Source organism: Lygodium microphyllum, chromosome 5 (assembly GCF_053477565.2).
Source record: "Lygodium microphyllum isolate KBCC chromosome 5, Lygodium_microphyllum_v1.1.10, whole genome shotgun sequence".
Lineage (NCBI taxonomy): Eukaryota > Viridiplantae > Streptophyta > Polypodiopsida > Schizaeales > Lygodiaceae > Lygodium > Lygodium microphyllum.
The window spans coordinates 5286844-5308276 of NC_141139.1; the positions used below are offsets into that span (position 1 = coordinate 5286844).

The 21433-nt window shown below is 42.7% G+C and overlaps 1 protein-coding gene across 1 annotated transcript in view; it reads left to right on the forward strand.

The window, feature by feature from the left end:
* Positions 1 to 21433, forward strand: part of LOC148035471 (endoribonuclease YBEY, chloroplastic-like) — a 124783-nt gene that overhangs the window by 19221 nt on the left and 84129 nt on the right. The window contains exons 3-5 of the mRNA XM_087677425.1: positions 14935 to 15150; positions 15236 to 15331; positions 15423 to 15606. Of these exons, the coding sequence (XP_087533551.1) occupies positions 14935 to 15150; positions 15236 to 15331; positions 15423 to 15606 (496 nt within the window). The remainder of the gene's footprint in view (positions 1 to 14934; positions 15151 to 15235; positions 15332 to 15422; positions 15607 to 21433) is intronic.

Here is a 21433-nt window from a genome sequence, read left to right on the forward strand (position 1 = left end):
AAAATCAGTCAAATGCAGCTGCTGCCCTACCACAACAGCTTGTAGATGCAAAGAACTCAAGAAAATCAGTCATTTACTGCTGCTGCCCTGTCTCAACAGCCTGGAGATGTTGTCACCTGCTGTTGATTGGTTTTCTCTTGCCCCTGATTGCCTTGGAAGGTCCTCCAATGGCTGAAATCAGACTAGCAACATCTCCTCCCTCTCTCTTGCAAGCTGAATACACTAAAAATGCCTCTTCAAGCCTCTAAAGACGTTTTTCAGTCTTGCACGGGCATTTTTGACAAGTGGCAACCTTCCCAAATGGTTTTTTCAGCATTATCCATAATTAAATATTAATTTTCAGTCTTTGAATACTGAAAATTAATCTAATAATTATTTCGGTGCCCTGAAAATTAATCGGACTGGCCAATAATTAAATTGGCTAGGCAACTTTCATTCTCGAGTGTCTCTGCGCCATCTTTGACCATCAGATTGGCGTTAGGTACCATTAAACACCTCTTCTCTAGTGTCACCAACTGACACTTATGGCCAAATGAATGACCTAGGCCAACAAGTGGCACCAGATACCACCAAGTACCTGTGCGGCATAACTTATAGCAACTTTTATCTTTGACATCCTGTGATTTCTTCGGGTCTCGGGCTCATAAATTTACTTTATCCCCAGTTGCACCTCACATGTGCAACATTTACTTAATCATGTGATTAAAAATTAATCCACATGTTAAGTGAGGTTTCAAAAATACTTGTCCTCATGACAGAATATGCAATGAAGAATGTTGTATAAGGAAGCAGATATGCACACAGGCATAGAGTGTATGTTTGTGTATGTCTCCACCTCGAAGATCTCACCCTCTGTGAACTTGAGGGATAGTCTTCATGATCAATAGTTTAGAAACCTGAGATCAGAAGTTTGAAAGTGTGTGTTGAACCAGGCAATAAATAGCTTGCCAAAAAATAAGAAAAAATATGTTGTTGGTTGCATTTAATGCAGCTGATTGTATTGTTTGACTGTACTGCTAGACTGCCACGTGTCCTGCATTGCTTGTTGCCTGCTGACGTCACCTGTATGGCGAGATTGCCATGTGTGACTGTAGAAAACTGCTCATGAACTACATGTCTTGGCAATGCCAATTTCTAATATCCCCTCTCAGATCTTGGACAAGGTAGAAGGCCAAGGGATCTAGAGTGCTATTGAAGTAAAGCTTGAGGAAGTGCCTTCGTAAACAAGTCTGCAAGATTGTCCTCTATCTTACACTAGACTAGAGCAATAGCCTCATCCAGAATCTTCTCTCGAATGAAATGGTACTGGATCTCAATATGCATTGTCTAAGCATGAAACATAGGGTTCCGGGCCAAGGCAATGCAACTCTCATTGTCGCACTGAAGAACAGTAGGACATGTTTGAGGGCAACCAAGCTCATCCAAGAGCCTGCGAAGCCACACTATCTCACATGTGGTAGAAGACATTGCTCGATACTCTACCTCAGTCAAAGATAGGGCAATTGTGGGTTGCTTCTTGCTGCTCCATGAAACATCACCACCACCCAAGGTAAAGCAATAACCTGTCATGGACCTTCGATGATCCACATCGCCAGTCCAATCTGAATCACTCCAGCCTATAAGTACCAAGTCTGCATCACCTGTACTTGCTAGATAATAGATCCCAAGATCAGGGGTCCCTCGTAGGAACCGCAAAATTCCTTTGAGTAACTTGCCAATGCACTATCTTGGGTTCACTCATGAACTCGGCCAACACACCTATAGCATAACATAAGTTAATACGAGTATTGACAAGCCAGATCAAGGAGCCAACCAATTGCCTATAACAAGTAGCATCCACCAAAGAAGAATTGAAATGGGTTGTAGCCTTCCAGTTCGGGTCCATAGGAGTTGTAAGAGACCCCATCTCTCCATCTCACATGTAGTCAAGAGATCTTGCACATACCGTTGCTGGGATAGAAAGATCCCCCTCGGAGTCTGATAGATTTCATGACCTAGAAAGAAACGAAGCAGTTCCATATCCATCATCTCAAACTTGTCATGAAGTGTTGGCTTCGTCTGCTCAACCATCTTGGAGACCTTTTTATTAAAAAAAAGAAATATGGCCACACATTCAAGGTGCCACATAAAGAACAAACAACACACGACCTCCACCTGAGGTGTGAATGTAAAGCTGGGGGTGGGCCTTAGAATGCTGATATCCCAATCTCTCTTGGAGGACATAGATCTTCACATCTAGCTAATAGACAGGCCATCTCCTATGGCTAGCCAAGGCAAGAACTGCACGAATAGTGGCCATCCAAGTTGTAGGGGCAATAGTATCATGGAAATCAATGCTTGGGTGTAGTGCAAAACCTTTAGCAACAAGGTGGGCCTTGTGCTTGTCTAATGTGCCATCACTATGGTACTTGGTCTTGAAGACCCATTCGACTCCAATAATCTTCTTATGAGAAGGCTTAGGCATAAGGTACCAAGTGGCATTCCTCTCAATTGACTCTAGCTCCTGCTCCATCACGATCATGCTGTAAAGCCTCCTTCATAGAGGTGGGCTCCTGATCTTGCATAGCATGAGTCAAACAGTGATTAGTGTACAAAAGCTCAGTATGTTGTGCCTAGTTCCTTCGAGAATGACGCGGCCGATGATGTGGAAGAAGGAATTGGCCTGGTGTAGAAGACTATACAATATCCCTCTTGTCAAAGACGACATCCCGCCTAACGATTACCTTGTTTGTCCGAGGATCAAATAAACGATAGGCTTTCGCCTCATAGAAATATCCCACAAAAATAAGGAGATCAGCTTGGGGAGTGAGCTTTCTTATCTTTTCATCAGGCGTGTGTGTGTACGCACAACACCCGAAGACTTTGAAGTGGAAAATAACAGGCCGAGAGCCAAAGAATGCCTCATACGGGGTCTTTTGAGGAAGAGCCGCAGTCGGTACTGGTTAAGGATGTACATTGAAGTGTTAACAGCCTCGACCCAAAGGCGCTTAGGAAGCTCTACTGCGAACAGCATAGAGCGTGCCATTTCCATGACTCTCCGGTTCCTATGCTCTACGACACCATTCTGAGAAGGGGAGTTGGTAGAGGTGAGCTAGCGAGAAATGCCATGCTGCTGTAGAAGCTCGGAGAACTCGTGGGAGATAAACTCACCACCACTATCACTCCTCATGCAACTGATACGACGACCAGTCTGGTTATGAACCAGCATCACTCAAGTAGAAAAGTATGTGAAAGCATCGGACTTATACTTGAGGAAGTACACCCACATGTATCTAGAATAATCATCCACTATTAAAAAAAAAAGTACAGTGTGCCATTCAAGGCAGTAGTGGATGTTGGTCCACAAAGATCAACATGAATCAATCTAAGAGATGCCTCAGCTCTATGTGAGGTCTGCTGAGGAAATGGGATACGGGGCTGCTTCTCGAGCTGTTAAGCTTTACAGACATCTCGAGCGAGCTTCAGGCGTGGAAGGCCCTCAACCAGCTCATGGCATGACAACTCATAAAGTGAGTCATAACCAAGATGCCCTAAGCGAAAATGCCAAAGATGCTCATTGTTCGTAGGCTCCCGAGATATGGCTAAGGCTTGGAAGCTATGAAACACGGAGTCTCAGCTGTCAGCTCGGTCAGAAAGTGTGTCATCATGTGGTATAGGCCATTAGGCTGTGTCTCACCGTGAGCAATCACTAAACCAGTCAGAGAGTCAAGCATCTCAACTGTGGTCGTTGTAAAGAAAACCGCGTGCCCCAACCAGCAAAGTTACTGAATAGATAACAAGTTCACCCTAAGTTGAGGGACATGATATACATTGTCCAGCGTAGCGAGATCCGGACCCTGGTCAGTGGCAAAACTGACGCAACCTTGTGCCTGAATCGTGACCGAGGAGTTGTTTCCTACGCGGACCCGCCCGGCTGCAGGGGCTCGGGTACAGAAGATGTTCTCTATAGGAGTCATGTGATGTGTAGCTCCACTGTCCACAATCCGAATAGGAGCTGACGTGCTTGGCTGTGTTGAGTGGGCTTCTGCGGTAACCTCGTCGGGAGACAACTCATAGATATGGACGAGACTCGCATCTGATGTCTCTATGGAGTCGATGTGGGCCTTTGCAGACCAATTAGACAAGCCCTTTGGAGTTGAGAACGTTGTCGACTGAGATGGCGGTGCGGTGGCAATGTGAGTCTGACCTTTAAACTGCCCCTTGCCATCACCTTGCCTCCCTTGCTGGGGGTTGCTCGACTGAGGGGCGGGGGTTTGAGACTTAGGTTTTGGTGTTGTGCCTCTTGCCTTTGATCGACACTCCTCGTCAAAATGGCCAGTCTTTTGACAATGTTGACAATACCTATTCTTTTTAGGTACATTCTGCCATCCAGGTTTAAGGGATTGGGATGTTCCTTGTGAGTCCGTGGATTGATTTTGCTTTTGAGTTTGATTTTGATTTTGAGTGGAGGTTTGGTTTTGTTTGCCCTTCTCGTGTTGCCCTTTCTGAGAATAAGCAATAAGAGCCCCCTCTAAAGAGGAATTCGAATGAAACTGGTCAAACAACCGTACGTAATGCAATAGCTGGTACTCAAATTCATAGAATGTAGGCATGGTGGGTAGGTTTTGAAACTATGCCTTCCATAAAATTGAAGTATTTCCTGGGAAGTTTATTTAGGAACAATGTGACTTGATCGTCAGAGGACTTAGGAGTCCCCGTAGTGGAGAATTCAGTGAGGAGACGTCGATACTCAGTCAACTTGACTTTCAAGTCGTCCCGGTCAGTGAGTTTGAAAAGCTGAAGCTCATGGTGAAGATTAATACGATGGGTTCTATTCTGAGCCGCATAGTAGTTAGTCAAGTGTGCCCATCACTATGAAGCTAAGTCAAAATGCTGAAGTTGAGAATGAAACTCAGGCATTAAGTCTTGTATCAGCTCAACAATAGTGGAGGCATTCCTAGCCTTTCATGAGCAGACAACCTCGTATGGAACAAGTGCGGGATCGGGTTGGGGTTCCAACCCCTGCACAAGATCCCATAGATTCTGGGAGCCAAGGACATGTCTCATCAAGTTCGACCAAGTAGTAAAGTTTGATCCGTTAAAACGAGTCTTGTCATTAAATGCATGCTTGAAGATGAGCTAGAACCATAAGGTGTCGGGTAGGTAGGGTAAGATGGATGTGGGGGATAAGATTGTGGAGGGTAAGATGATGGAGGTGGATGTGTCTGATAAGAAGGCGGAGGAGGGGGAAAAGATAGGTAGGTAGAAGTAGGTCGTGAGTGTCCAATGAGTGCTAATTGAGGCGGAGGCATTGGAACATGAATATTTCCATAAGGTGCCGGTGTATGTGGAGGCACTGGGACACGGAAGTCCGGTCCAAAGTGAGGTTGGGACACAGTAGTGTGACCAGAAGGTCCACTAGGTAAAGCCATGGAGGCAAACTATGGAGTCAACTGATCCACACTCGGGAGAGACTGGGGGGTTACCCAGTTTGCAATGATCCCGAAAGTGTGTGTGAAGTAGGTGGAACACCACTCGACAGAGGTAAGGATGAGGTCCTAAAGGATGTGCCTATGTTTCCATAACCCCCGGTGTGATGTGTGGTGCGATATGGGGTGTCTGAAATGGAAATGTAAATGGTGTGAATGGAAGTGGAGAAGTAGCATAAGAATATGGTGGGATGGGTGGGTTTTGAAAATGTGGTGTGTGAGGTGGAGATGCATTTTGTTCATTTTTAACATTTAATGATTGGAAATGAAAGTGTGAAGATGATGATGCACCATGCAATGAAGAAAAAGGAACACCAAATTCATTCTAATTTTGTGAAATAGACTGAAAAGAAGGAAGGTTAGAAGGAGAGGTACCTGGCTTTTTCTTATAATCCGCACGACGTGTGTTAACATACAAGAATTGGTCATCAAGAGGACCTTTTCCGTAATCAACAGACTGGACTCTTTCTTCCACAGGATCTCTACCAGAATATTGCAAAGCAGAAGAGGTAAAAGAAGAACGAACAAAAGACGAATCTAAAGTACCTTGCACCAGAGTGGACGAAAGAGGATGAAAGAAAGGAACATACTTCGGGTCTTGTTCTCCAAGAGGGGGGGCCTGTCCTTGATGCAGGTCTCGACGGCCCTGCAACATCATCAGATTTATGCGCAACATCTGAAGAGAGAAATTCATGCATACCTTCATTTAGAAGCTTTTCTTGAAGAGCAATCCTTCGATTGAGCTCCTCAATCTTCTTTTGTCGATAAGCTATGATCCGTTTGTATTCTTCAAAGGTTAGCTTGCCTAGCTTTTTTTCCATGTAATCAGAAGTGTCTTCCACCATGTCGGAACTTTGTGGTGCAAGCTGATTGGTCCACTCTTGCTCGGTTCTCAGCATAATTGATTCTGGCAATTGAATCGGTGTTGTTGTGTTCGAAGTCATTTGAACCTACTGTTCTTCTTGCTTCTTGTGTAGAGCTTTCAGATCAAAGGCCTAGGTTTCTCAGATAGTACCAAGCTCTGATACTATGTAAAGAAATGCCTTAAGAGAGAAACATAAACGGAAACCGTACGACAAAGCACAGACTGATAAAAAAACACAGTTAGGGTTAGGGTAACTCAGAGACAATGAACATAGTAATAAATGAAGTGATATAACTACTGAATAATACGATGCTCATGCAGCAAACACACTATGCAGTGAATGAATACTGAACCTTGAACTCCTGTATCTCAAGGATCAGGGCAGGGGTAATGAGCTAGAGAGTGTGTCGTACTCCGAATGGATCCTGAATTGCAGCAAGGCAGCCTCCAAGTGCCAAATACTAGCAAACGCAGCTATGTAGTTGGATCTGATGCGGACGGGCAGTGTAGAGAGAGAGTGTGCATCAAACGCAAATATCCGACTGTGTGGATGTTAGGTGAGGAGAGAGCAAAAGCTGAAACGCAGTCTCGTGATGCTGGATGACAGTGTGTACATGCTCCAGAGGTGAGAGAAGATGTAAACGCAGCAGAGGGAGGAGAGAGAAGGTCAGGGCGGCAGCTCCAGACTCAAAATGCAGCCTCCTAAGTGATGGAGAATGCCAGGCGACAGAGGAAAACAGCAGATGATGATGATGATGCAGTCGCCAGGCAGTGAGAACCTCCAGGAGCAGTTGCCAACACCAGAATGAGATGGCTAGGCTGCAAACGCATTGTGGAAGAAGGTGGATCAGCAAGGTGATAGCTGAATAGGGCAGATCAGCAAGAAGGGGGCTGCAAAAGAGGCACCAGCATGTAGTAGACAATGTGGGGCAGCCTTGGCTGAGATGTCCTCCGCGAATGGGGTGTGGGCAGTAAAGCTCTAGCATCTGCAATATGCAAAAACGAGATCAGAGAAGAGTGGAGGTGTCACAAGACTGTGACAACTATTACCTTTTTGTTGATTTCTTTATTACATATTTTATTTGGTTTTTCTTTTTGGAAGGATCCCTCTTGAAATCTAAACGCCTGAGTTGCATGGCCAGTATGTGAAACGGACAGGAATGTCTAGTGAGTCAAGACTGGACAGTTAAGGTCCAGTACAAGTTTGGAAGAGACTGATGGCACTGTAGATTGACAAGCCTTGAAGAGACTTGTGAAAGTGTATATAGACAAGTGTGTTGAAGAACTAGCCCGGAAGAGACTAGTTCAAAGTGAAGATGGACAAATCTGCAAGAGATTAGTCCATATGGGGTCATCAGTGGAAATTCACTTTTAGTTGAGCTACATTACAAATTTTGATGTAGCTGTAGTCTGCAAAGATGGTTAGAAGACTAGTGGGATGCAATGGAAGCAACTCCTAAAATTTAGGGAGTTACTATTTTTGGACCCCAAAATCTGTTCGCGTCACTATCTTCGTTTTTGCACGAGGATCAATCCTCTGGTCTGTGCCGGGGTCAAACTTTACACTGAGCATGGAGAATTTTAGACCGAAAGGTTGGAACGGGAAATATCTTCCAGTGCTGCCACTTGGCACAAATTGGTGTACTTACCTCTTTAAAGAGGGCTGGCATGCAGTTTTTGGGCTGAAAGGGGCTCATTTGTGAGTAACAGCTGCAGATGGAGAGCTCTTGAGAGCTGGTCTATCTTGTCTATGATGCACGGAGGGCTGGGCTTGCTTCCTACTCTCTCTCTTTCTCCTTGACAGTATGGTTATGCTGCAGAATCAAGGGCCTTTCTTTTGATTCAGGTACAACTGTGTGGAATATGCTGTTTTTGCATGAGGCAAGAGCCTCTTTTCTCCAGGAATAGGAGCAGTTGTTTGTGCCCACAAGCAGGAACAGGTGAGGGTGGTAACCTCACCAAGCAAGTGTCTGAAACAGCACTAAATCAGTTCTGATTCTGGACTGTTTAGAGGCTATTTCAGAGCCCAATTGATGCCAGAATCAAGGGGCATTTGGCCCAGATGATGCAGAATAGTGCAGAGAACAAAATGAGCTGAGAACAGGTGTCAGAACAGGTCTGAACCAGTAATTACAGTGGGCATTGACTGTCCTTTATGAACTACTAAAGGAGAATTTGAATGTGTTTGCTTGGTCTTACAAAGAGTTGAAGGGATTGATGCCACAGTGTGCCAACACCACATTGATATGGTTACTGATGCAAAACCAGTAGGCAACGTCAAAGGAGAATGAATCTAAATTACTTACTCTTGGTGAAGACAGAGGTACCGAAGCTCTTGGAAGTTGAGTCCATCTTCCTAGTTGCCAAAAGTAAATGGGTTTCGCCCATCGTGGTTGTACCAAGTGTAGTTCACAGCCCAGTAAGTCTTGGAAAAGAGCCTGAAATCAGTTCTCACACTCTTGAACAATATTGCTATAATCAAGCCCTGAATTCAGTTGAGAGCAAGGCATTTGTCTCAATACGATCATCCAAATCCCAACCTTCTAGACCAGTGCAGAATGTTTCTATAAATGCTCCCTACCAAAAGCGGTCTGAAATCAACTCTTTATTCTAGTCTGCACTTTACAATGCACTGAACTGAAGTCTGCACCTTGGCTTGAGGCAACTAGCAAGTATCATGTCTACTGGTCCGTGAGAAAGGTGTTGAGTTGTAAACAGGTTTCAGAACAGGTCTGAACTAGTAATTACAGCAGACTGAAATGGTCAATTCTGCACTCCAACCAGAAGATTCAGTCTTGGGCAGAGTTTCCCCTCCTGGTCGGCTTGTTTTGGGTTAGTAATTGTACTGTTATGCTGCCAAATTTCACCCAGAATAGGTGAAAGACAGCCCATTGTACTCTCTCTCTTTTTAAAAATAAAGAAATACCGCAAGGGGCGCCTAACTTAGGGGTCAACAGGGTGTCGGTGTGGCAATAGGAGCATTTTAGCTTCCTGATTTTCTTCTTGATTTTGTGTCTTTAAGTTCAGGTAAAGTGGACGACTGTAAATTGGGTGAAAGCATTTATATATTTTAGTTGTACACTACTGCCCTTTCCAGTGAACAGGCCGGTTTCAGGAGGGCTGGCTACCTATTTATAGAAAATTAGGGTTCTAGATCCTCTCCCACTTAACTGTCTCGATCCGCTCCCCATTTTAGGGTTCTGGCTAAAATAAGCCTAAAATAAGCATGTTTTGGGGCTGTTTAAGTGGCTAAGTGCATTTCTTAGCACAACAGATGTGGGCTTTTGCAGGCTAGTCTAACATGCCCTTTGGCATTGAGAACAATGTTGACTGTGATGGCTAACATTTGGTAGCGTGGGATTGTTCTCACCATTGTCCTTTTTGGGGATTGCATCACCACCTTGCCTCCCCTATTGACTTTTGGTAGCGTGGGATTGGCCTCACCAGTGTCCTTTTTGGAGATTGTGCCACCACCCTGCCTCCCCTACTGAGGATTGCACGATTGAGGGGTGGGGGTTTGAGTCTTAGCTTTTGCTGCTCTGCCTCTTGCCTTATAAAATGTCTTTTTATAGAAAATATTCTTTTTGGAACTGTTTTTGTGGAGCTAAAATAGGATTTAACGCATAGTAATTGTGTGCTAATGCTGTCCTTAATTTTGGTTGCTCAACAGCCCATGCTTGTGTGGAGTATAGAGTGTCAAAAAAAAAAGGTATGCTCCGATACCATGCCAAAATAAGCAGTGCAGAGAGATAGTAGGGTTTGCAAGGAGTAACATAGTGTGTGTACGGCAAACACTGAGAGAGGAGAAACTTAGAAACACAAGAACACGGTGATGATGCACTGAATCATGCTATGAGAAGAAAAGTTGATACAACGGAGTCAAAGCTCAAAAGATAATTGCACTGTCCTGTTTGAATTAGGCGGCAAGACCTGTGAGAAATTTGCATAATGAAGGGAGCAAATGCAATCCTCCAGGTAGTGGGCTAAATAATCATTGGAAGGTGAAGGACAATTGTTGAGGGAGCGGACCCTAGTTCGGTAATGCTGTTAGAGATGTGGAAGATGATCACCAATTGTTGAGGAAGCGAACCGTTGTTTAGCGAGTAGTGTTTGACGAGGATTGTCACATACAACCCAAAAACGAGACGATAAGGAGTGCTAGTTAGGGAATTGACTTTGTCTAAATACACTCTAAGACAATGTTTTCAACTCTAAAATATCAACACACTAACACAAACGATTTATGATGCCTTTGGTAGCTTAAATTTCCAAAATACACATGTACAATATGGTGCTTCAAAATTTTTTTACAAACAAAACACACAAGCTTTGATTTAACAACTTGGATACAATAAACATACCTTAAAGGTTTGTGATCTTGCAGAACTTCCAACACAACAAGTCCAATAGCCTTGGAGCGACCCTCCTCTCTCTTTTCTCACACGATGCAAGTTTGATATTCCAAGGAGAAGGGCCCCTAATACAGCACTCTTCCCCCTTTATGTAGTTTTTTGTTTCTTCCCTACACGTGTGTTTTTTGAAAAGCTTAATTACTTTTTAAATGTTTTAAGCTTTCAACAAAGCTTTTTAAGCTTTTATCGTTTTGCACAATGGGGCCCACAGCTTCTCGCACATTTTGTTCATAATAGATGGTCGATTTGTTGTCTTTATTCGGGAAGGTATCCCATTTGTTAATTACACAACCCTTCCCTTTTTGTTCAGTTCTCTCCAAGCTCGTAATCCTGTTCAGTAATACAGACCATGGCATCAATCACCAATGCCACTACATCTGATTGCTGTACTGCACGAAATGCCCGATTCCAGAAGGTTTTTTCTATTATTTCTGCCAGTAGAAGCCACAGCTGTTTTGCGCCGTATTCCAGTGGTATCTCTCGGGCCATTAAACTTTCCATCCGATCTGATAATTTTAGTATTGATGGCATCCCGAGTAGTTCCACTGATGGGACTCACAATTGCGCTCTCCTTTCCTTCTTTGCTATTTCAAATAGGTTGCTGGTCTGCACATCTGCTTGGTCACATGTTGTAAGCAACTACAATGGGTTGTTTCTTTCCTGGAGTATCATCCGATTCATCTCTGGCCCTCTTTGTTGTTCTTCCATAGCTTCTTTGAAAAAACCCAAAGACTCATGCAATCAAGCTTCCGTCTCGGGCATTTACATCTATGTTAGCCAATTCTTCTCCCCGCTACTGCAAATCATTCCATAACTGCCCCACACTCCATGTTTTAACAGCCCTTAAGTATTCTTCAGTTGATCAAACGGAACATAGCAACCCTTAAATGACTACGCATGTTGTCACAATCTTCATAGGCCTGCAAATGATCTCCATAAGATAACCTCCCATAGATTCATCAATAACAAATCAGCAGCACTTGTAGAAGTTATGCTGCTCTCATTGCAATGCTGATCAAGTTCACTCAGCTTCAAATGTCCAAGGTCCATCTTACTCAAATGGTTTTATGCTTCTGAAACATTCTCCAACATGGAATCCAGGCATCCTGATGATGCTTCATCCAGAAAACCATCAGCATTATCTGAATCCAACTAACCTAATTGAACATTTGACTCCAAATTGCGGTCTCTGCTGTTGTTTACATCTGCTGGCATGCTTTCTGCATTCAATTGAGCCTCAGAGAGGCCAGAATCATTCCCAGAATTGCTGGTCGAAATAACCAAGTGGCCATTTTGCTGAGATTCATCACAAGGTTGGTCTTCAGTTATAGTCACATCTTGATCAGATGATCTCTCTTCTATTCCTACTGTATTTGTGTCAGCTCTTGTTGCGCTTTTATACCATAAACCCACAGAATGGAAAGCTCTTGTAAACACTTTAAGTGCCTTCAAAACTGCATTAATTGATTTTGGTACCCTCTGGATGAGCTGATCAAGATCATTCTCTTGGAGAGTACTTGTCAACGATTAAACCAGGCCAGAATCGATCATAACTTGTGCCATCTTTATTGATAATGGTCCCTGACCAAGCATGAGGACTTCATCACACTTTGCTCTCCCTTTGATATGTCCTTTATCTTTATGATCTTCCACTTCAGTTTCTGGAGCAAAAAATAAGGAACAGCCTCTACTCCTTCCATAGCATCTACTTCATTGCATTCTTCTTCCTCTTCCTTGACATTGTAATCATCATCCACCTCCAAAAGAGCTTTCCATAAATCACACAAAGTCAACTTCGAATATGGTAACCAATGTCACCAGCACCAGCCTTCATAGGAAAATTCTCCTTTAAGATCAATAGCTGTGGCTCATGGTAATTCCCCCCTTTGAGTCTTCAAAAACTGATATTTTCTTCATATGTAACTGATTTTGTTCATGCAATGTGTCCTAAAGAACATGCTTTAAAAAATGTACATTGTGCTCAATCAATCATGATTTGAGAAGAGATGCATTGTCAGATCCATGCTTTGTAATCAAACAAACAATGCTCCACACAAAAAGATAAATGCACTCAAAAAATTTGTGCCTACCCTATCTTCATGTGTCCACATACCGATGCAACATGCAAACACAAGTCCTTGATTAAATTAAATCCTTAACCTCACCTCTCAACACTCGGGAAAATATTGTATTCCACTCCTCCCACCCAAAATCTTACAATCTCTCAAAAAGATAATGGCCCTCAATATGTTGCCAAGAAAAACAACCCATCTCACAATTGGCGGTGTCCTTCACACAATTAGTGGTGGTGATAAAATCAAGAGACGACCCTTGAGTGTAGTGTATCTGACAAGTGCAATGTGAAGTGCTCGTGAACCCATAATTCTTGTGATGTGCAAGAGTCTAGGCAAGAAAATATACGCGTTCCAAGATATTTGGCAGCTACTAGCAAACTCTAGCTCCAATTTGTCCAGAAAATTCCAATCTTGACCAAGACTATCAAGTTTCCATACTCAAAAATCCAACAAAAATAATAGAAACAATTTCAAGACAAACATAAAAAATCAGCTACAAAATAATAAATCAAACAATTCGCACAACATCTTGACTACAAACTAACCTATCTATGTAAAGTTTTTCTAGGGGGTTTTAGTTTTCGCGAAAATGCTTGACACCGTAGTCTTTTGATGCCGGGGAGTGATTTGGGCAGCAAAATGCAAATCTCGGAGTGTCACAGCTGTCAAATGCAGGGAGAGTAGCCCAAATGCATGCCATGTGGATAATGATGACACCAGATGATAGAGGATGAACCAAGTTGCAAAAACTCAGGTCCCAACAGCCTCTATGACAAACAAGTGATGCCAAGTGATGGAGAAGGAGCCAGGTTGCAAAAATGCAGGTCCTAGCAGCCCTTGTGATAAACGAGTGACACTAGGTGATGGAGGAGGAGGCAGGCTGTAAAAACGTAGGTCTCAGTAGTCCTTGTGATAAATGAGTGATGCCAGGTGATGGAGGTGCCAGGCTGCAAAAACGTAGGTCCCAGCAGCCCCTATGATGGACGAATGATGAAATCATTGATGCTTGGTGATAGGGACTATCGTTAGAGGCTAGGATGTTGATGCCAAGTTGGAGATGATAATGCTAGGCAAGAAGAAGATCTTCACACTGAAAAACGTAGGTGAAGGTGGAGCCTGATGGAAAAGGGTGCTGACTCCAAGCAGATGATGGTGACGCCAAGTGGAAGATGCTCCAATCGCAAAGCGTGATGCTTGAATAGGGCGCCGAAAGTAGAAGAGGAAGGGTGAAGGCAGCCATGAGCCACGAGCCACGAGCCACAATGTCCTCCTGAAGGGGTGTGAGGGTAGTGGAAGGGGCTAGTGAGAAAAGGGAAGTGGTGGTGGTGATCGAAGGTGGTCAAGAATGATTGAAGAGAGAGAAAAATTTATGAAGTGACTGCCTATGGCATAAACTGTCTAGGGTGGCACACCATTGTGTGGGTGCCCACTGAAAAAGTAACCGAAATGTGGACACCAGCCCTTTTTGGGGCTGTCAGTGCAAAACCCTAAATGAAGTGTGTAAACTGGAGGAGTGGTTTCTCAACATAGAGTGCTTATGTGAACGGCCTCCACGTGTGTTTCCATATGGAGAAGCTTCATGTGCATTGTGAAGTCATGATAACTTTAAAGGATTTTTTTTGTTTGGGGGGGGGTGTGGGTGGTGTGTGTGGTTCCATGTGACGTCCGGATAACTTTAATTAAAGTTTGTAACACACACACACACACACACACACACACACACACACACACACACATATATACAACCATACATACATCTGCCTTTGTTCTATTGATTAAATGTTTAGGTGATTATCTTATGGTTGCGTCTGCTCCCACTTATGTTTTTGTTTGTTACAGTATGTTGGTGCATTGGCTTGAGAGGATTTTTTGGCAGATTGGTATCCAAACCTGTGCTTATCAGAGATTCTCTTGACATATCGTGCTCTTTCTGCATCTCAGAAAGTATAAAAGCTGATTTGAGATGCAGTCCTCTCTTTTCAGTTGTCGTATAAACTATTTTTTTCTAGATCACAGAAAGTATTAAAGCTAATTGATTGCATGGAAATCTTTGTTTTATATGGATGTGTGGAGAGATTCTCATTCCTTTGTTGCTGGTTCTTTTTGCCCTACAGGGTTTGCTTGAGCAACTTGAAAAAGATGGTCCTTCAGCAGTGAAACTTGCTGTTGAGGGTTTGGACCATTTACCACCATATGAGACAGCTGAGCTATCAGTGGCTATATGTGATGATGCTTACATCTGCAAGCTTAATAAAGATTGGAGGGGAAAGGACTCTGCAACGGATGTGTTATCTTTCCCTCAGCACCAGCCTCCAGGAATGATGTCCACTGTAAGGATGATTGCTACGTCTGATTGTTCCTCCATAAGCAGTAAGCTTTTGGCAGATTGAAGTTGGATATGTTACTCACTTGCAGTTGCTACTGGGGGACATTATTATTTCTATAGATACTGCTGCAAAGCAAGCGAAAGAGAGAGGTCACTCTGTTTTAGATGAACTACGCATTCTTCTGGTACATTTTTTCATGTATTTTAATGAGATGACAAGAAGTTCTCTATCTGAATTCATCTGCTGAAGTTGGTGGCATCAATGCTTGTGTTCAGGTACATGGACTGCTTCATGTCCTTGGATATGACCATGAAACATGTGAAACAGATGCAATCGAGATGGAAAAGGAAGAGGTGCGGATACTTGGAAGTCTTGGCTGGAATAGTAAGGGTCTTATTTCTGCTTCAGTGGAGGACTCAGACAAAGTGACAGATTCACACTCAACTAATAGAATTCATGGTAAGAGAAAGGTCGAATGTTTCAATCAAGAAAGGAGCCTATATAACTTGTGTTCCCTTTTTCAGCTGTATGACAACAAACTGGAATAATGACTGTAATGATGGCGGTATATATGTGAAGCTTTTCTGACATCTGGGGCTAGTACTACAGATAGTTGTTTTTTATAGTAGTTTAAGTTGTGTGACCATAGAAAGTTTTTACTTGATTTGGTTTGATCCACAGTCTGTCAAAGTGGAATTCTTCACTTTGTTTTACTGACCTGTTGACTTACATTCAAAGAGGTCCTATTCAGGTTCTGATATGAACCATATTTGACACCTCCTTCTTAGATGCATCCTGTGCACATTACATAATGACATTGAGTCTGGTAGTTTATCATTGAAATGCCACAGCCTTTAAGTGGCCTGGAGCACCTCTACCTTTGATTGGATGGCATGTTCTCTGACTGATCGGTGTATTCTCCGCTGGAATATTACAGTTTTGGCCAGTGACACCTCCTCCTCAGATGCATCCTGTGCACATTACATAATGACATTGAGTCTGGTAGGTTATCATTGAATGCCACAGCCTTTATGTTGCCTGGAGCTCCTCTACCTTTGATTGGATGGCATGTACTCCGACTGATTGGCATATCCTTTGCTCGGAAATTACAGTTTTGGCTAGTTTTCGTGTGTGTCTTTGACTGGTATGTACCTTGCCAATGCGCTCTATCTTTTCTTGTATTCTCGATAACTGATTCCTGATCTCACTTTTATGCATCCTTCTTTCAGTATATTGATCTTTCTTTTGTAAGAGAGAGAGACTGGTAGAAGTTTCACCTTGTGCCCTTTTAAGCCACATATGTAAAGGCCACTGCTATTGTGCAAAAGTGCCTTGATGCTTAAAATGCTTTTGAAGTCCACATAAAATATTGGGCTGCACTCATACACACATCAAGAGGGTGCACTGCAATCTACACCACTGTTACAGCCGCTAGAAAATCTCCAAAGAACAAATTAGGTATTGTAATCAAGGTCTGATCAGCAATAATTTTCACAGGCAGTTAGAAGGGCCAAACTGAACCGTGCAGCAGGACTAGGAAAAAAAAAAATTGAGAGGAAGAGGAAACAGCCAGCTAACTTTGGTGCCCTCTTCTTCTCTGGACATTCCTTCAGCAATGTAAAAAGTCTCAAGATGTCTACAAATGAAGGGAAACAAAAACGAGGCAGGGTTTTTAAACTTTTGAATTCCCACACAATATTTTAAAACTAAGCTTCAAAAGTTGTTAACCTGCACAGGTTGTTGAACAAGTAAAATTAAGGCCTAAATTTATCAAAAGATTTAGGCCTTACTAAACTCCAAAAACAGCCCCAAGAATAAATATTTCAAGGGAACAATTGCAGGACACATGGCTCAAAAAGTCTCAAGGGTTCGTCGTGGGCTGCCACTCATCATCCCATCATTTACATTCCTCGTCAGCCATCATCTCCCCTTGCTATGTTGCCTTCACCACTCTGCTTGCAATTGTCAGCTACACTTTCTCTTGCTGTATTTTCAGCCCTGTCCTCCTGATGATCGCACCACACTCATCTCCTTTACTCTAGAGAGAGGACTTACTGCTGTACATGCTGTTGCTGATCAGAGATGTTGCTGTTCGGGATGTGCTCTTGCAGGTTGAGGCTGTCTCTGCCCTGTGTTTGCTGCCTATGAACTGCTGCTGCCCTTCTCCTTTGATGTGTTATTGTTTGCTGCACTTGGTGCCTGCATTTTTCATCAAGGGCGACTGTTGCCATCATTTCTAAGTCTCCACAGACTGACAAGTCATCATTGGTAGAATGCTGATGCCATGGTTCGGATCCATCTTGGGAATGACACTCTCTTGGAGCTGTTTTTGTGGTCTACATATCCTTCTTCAGCTCACCTCCAGCCCTGGTTTTTGATACAGGGAGGCTAGAGGCTCTCTCTTACATCCTCATTACTCTATACATCCTCTCTCATTGAGCAGCCATCAGATTATGCGTATCGCACCTGTGATGCAATATCATTTTCCTTGGCAAAATAGTTACTTTTTGGTGACGTAAAGAGTTAGAACCCTGTCAAAAATGCTCCTAGACCATAGATACATAATTGAGCACAGTTCTGGACATGTAAAATGGCCCTAGATGGTTGTTTTGGTGGTCAGAAGGAGAGATGTAGTGATTGGCTGATTTTGTTTTTATTTTGAAAGTTCGGTCTACTTTGTAATCTATTTCAAGAGTTTTGGGCTATTTAAAGCAACTGTTGGTCCTTAATTGAGGAATCAATATCATCAACATTGAGTCTCCTCTTCTCCTCAGGATGATCTGATCTAGAGGGATTGAGATTGAAACCAGCTTCCCTTGACCGAAAGGGTGGTAGATCCTTGATTTACAAAGTATTACAGCAAGCAAATTCAACAGAAATTAAATAAAACTGCCACTTTACCAACCCAACACCTATTGGCCCCAAACCCTTGGTGCCCCTTGTGGTATGTCTTTATGCTTTATTCTAGAAGGTGAAGTTTTACAACGGAGATGAGCCAAAACTCTGAATGATAACCTAGCTAGGATCGAGACTGAGTGCTATGTAGACTGAGTGCAGAAAGAAGAGTAGAAAGCGAGCAGCAGGAGTGAGAGCACGACACAATGAGTATTTGGTACAATGACAGGTGTACCACTTTAGGTTTAGATAATATATAAAGTACAAGAGTGTAAGAGTGCGTTCACACCCGAACACCGTAAAAGGCACGATGAGCCATTATTCCCAACAACCTCCCACCTAAAGGCAATGTGCTTGAATGTGGAGAAAAGAATCAGCTAGGTCTATGTATGTACAAAGCTGAAGTACACATATACTATCCAGCCCCATCATCTGGCAGCAATGAGCAAACTGCTTTGTTGGAAGACCCTTCGTAAGAATGTTTGCAGGGTTATCATCTGTATGTATCTTGACAAGCTCAATGCTCTTGCTGTCAAGTACATCCCTGATAGGGTGATACTTCACTTGTATGTACTTTGCCTTTGCGTGAAAGACAGGACTTCGTGCTAGCATGATAGCACTTTGACTGTCACAATGGAGGATAGGAATCTCCATAATATCAAGCTCTCTTACCAGATGTGAAAGCCATAAAGCTTCTTTGCATGCCTCACTGGCAGCCACATACTCCTCCTCTGTAGTAGATAATGTAACACACTTTTGCAGCCTTGATATCCAAGAGACTACTCCACCCGTGAACGTGAACACATACTCTGAAGTAGACTTCCTGCAGTCATGATGACCAGCATAGTCTGCTTCACAGACAATGGATGACTTTTGCTTACCAAAGCAGATACACAAATCCTTTGTGCCCTTAAGGTATCTCATGATACCCTTTACTACTTCCCAATGCTTTTTGCCAGGATATGCCATGTATTTGCTAACCACTTCCACCGCAAATGCAATGTCAGGACATATAGCAACCATAGCATACATCAAGCTACTAACAGTTGAAGCATAAGGAATCTTGGCTATCTTAGCCTTTCCACCATCAAATGTAGGGTTGTTATCTGCGCTAAGTTTCACATATGGAGGCAACGGTACACCGACAGCTTTCCCCCCTCCATATTAAAATGCTGTAAAACCCTAGTAATATACTCCTACTGTGACAAATAGAGAAGACCGTGCGATCTATCCTTGAGTGTACGCATGCCAAGAATACGATTAGCCTCACCAAGATCCTTCATATCAAAGCTGCTGTGTAGGCTTTGTTTCAAGGAGTCCAAGGCATGAACATCCTTGCTTGCAATTAACATGCCATCCACATACAAAACCAAGAGAATAAGGCTGCTAAGCATATGAAGGTAGCTTTCCTGACCATGCTTCTTGAGAGACTTCCACCCCCGCACCCCCACAAAAAAAGAGACGTATTTGGTGATTGATTAATTACGTGTACGGTTGTCATAACAGCCTCTGCCCAAAAGCCATGAGGTGAAGTAGCATGTGACAGCATTGTACGGACCTTGTCTTGAATGGTCCTGTTCATACGCTTTGCAACACCATTTTGGGGTGGATTGTGAGCGGCGGTGAGCTCCCTTTTAATCCCTTTGCTAGCACAAAGGTCCTGAAAGGCTTTTGATACAATATTTCCCACCATTGTCAGAGCAAAGACACTTAAATGTCTTGCTGGTCTGATTTTCAGTAAGTGCGAGGAATTTTTTTAAATTTATCCAAGGCCTCGTTTTTGCGACGAATTGGATAAACCCATACTTTGTGTGTAGCATCATCAACAAAGGTAATGAAATACTTCTTCCCCGCTAGAGATAATCCTGGCATTTGACATACATTTGAATGTACAACTCTAAGGGTAAAGACTTTAGAGAGATTTTTTATGTGACATTTAAGCACGTTTACCATAAATACAATGATCACACTATTCAAAATCAACATACCTTAAATATGGCAAATAACCCAAGCAAAAGAAAGCACTTTCATTCTAGTTTGACTCATGTGTCCCAACCGGCTTTGCCACAAAGAAACACTTAGCTGCTCGGTTATGGCGACTACATAGTTACACTCACTAGATAAATGCAGAGGGTACAAAGTATCACTTTTAGAGCCCTTGGCAACAATGTGAGAGCCCTTACATATTTTCCATTTGCTATCCCCAAAGGTGGTGTAATAGTCTTCATCATCTAGCTGCCCTATGCTTATCAAGCTCTTCTTGAGCTGAGGTACATATCTCACATTATGCAAAACAAACACGGAGCCATGCTGAAATTCCAGTTTCACATTGCCAATGCCTTCAATTTTACATTCATAGTTATTCCCCAAGTGGGCAACACCAGGTGCACCACCATTGTAGTGAGGAAACCACTCATGATGTGGTGTGACATAAAAGGATGCACTTGAATCAAGTATCCAAGTGTGCATGCCATCCTCAGAATTTGCAATCAAAGAAGAAGCATGAAGTACATCACCATCATTTTCATTATCATGAGTGACTACATTGACCTCTTCTATTATCACATTGCTCTTCTTTGTAGGATGGCTGTCCTTTTTCTCAGCCTTGTTGTCTTTTGTTTTTTTTGTTTTTGCCTTTCTCTTTCTTCAATTGAAAACAATCATTTTTTGCCACAATTATGGCACTCCACATTTTTGCCATGAGACTTGTTGCATCCTCTATTTTTAGAACTGCCCTTTTGCTGAAATCTGACTCTAGTATGCAATGCATTAGAAGACTTGTTTGCTGAATTATTTTGTCTATTGGGTTCTTCAATTAGCAAAGAACTCTCAACATTAAAATATAACAGGTGAGCATTCGAGTTACTCAAAGCTGTTGTGAAAGTATCCCAACTTTTAGGCAAAGTGCATAGCAAGAAAATAGCCTTGAACTCATCATCGATATGGAAATCCAAAGCAATGAGCTGACTGAAAATTGAGTCGAACTTGTTCAAATGTACAGACATGGTTGTACCTTCTTTCATGTGAAAGTCTATTAATTTTTAAAGCCAATAAACCTTGCTGGCTGCACTTTTTTGAGCATACAATTCTTGAAGTCTTTGCCACATTGCATATGCTGAGTTTAACTTCTCAATGTTAAAGAGCACGTTGTTTGACACTGAGAGCTCAATGGTAGAGTGGGTAAGCTCATCCAAGTCATCCCACTCGTCTTGTTCCATGTCTGCTGGTTTTATTTCCTTTATTTTGATGGGTTTCACGTGTTTCGTCTGCACCAAGACATTGTAACACTGTTTTTACCATCGTAAAATTATGTGCACCCTCAAACTTCTTGATGTGCAAAAGATTGCTGTTGTCACTTTTTCCAACCATAATTTGCAATACTAAATTAACT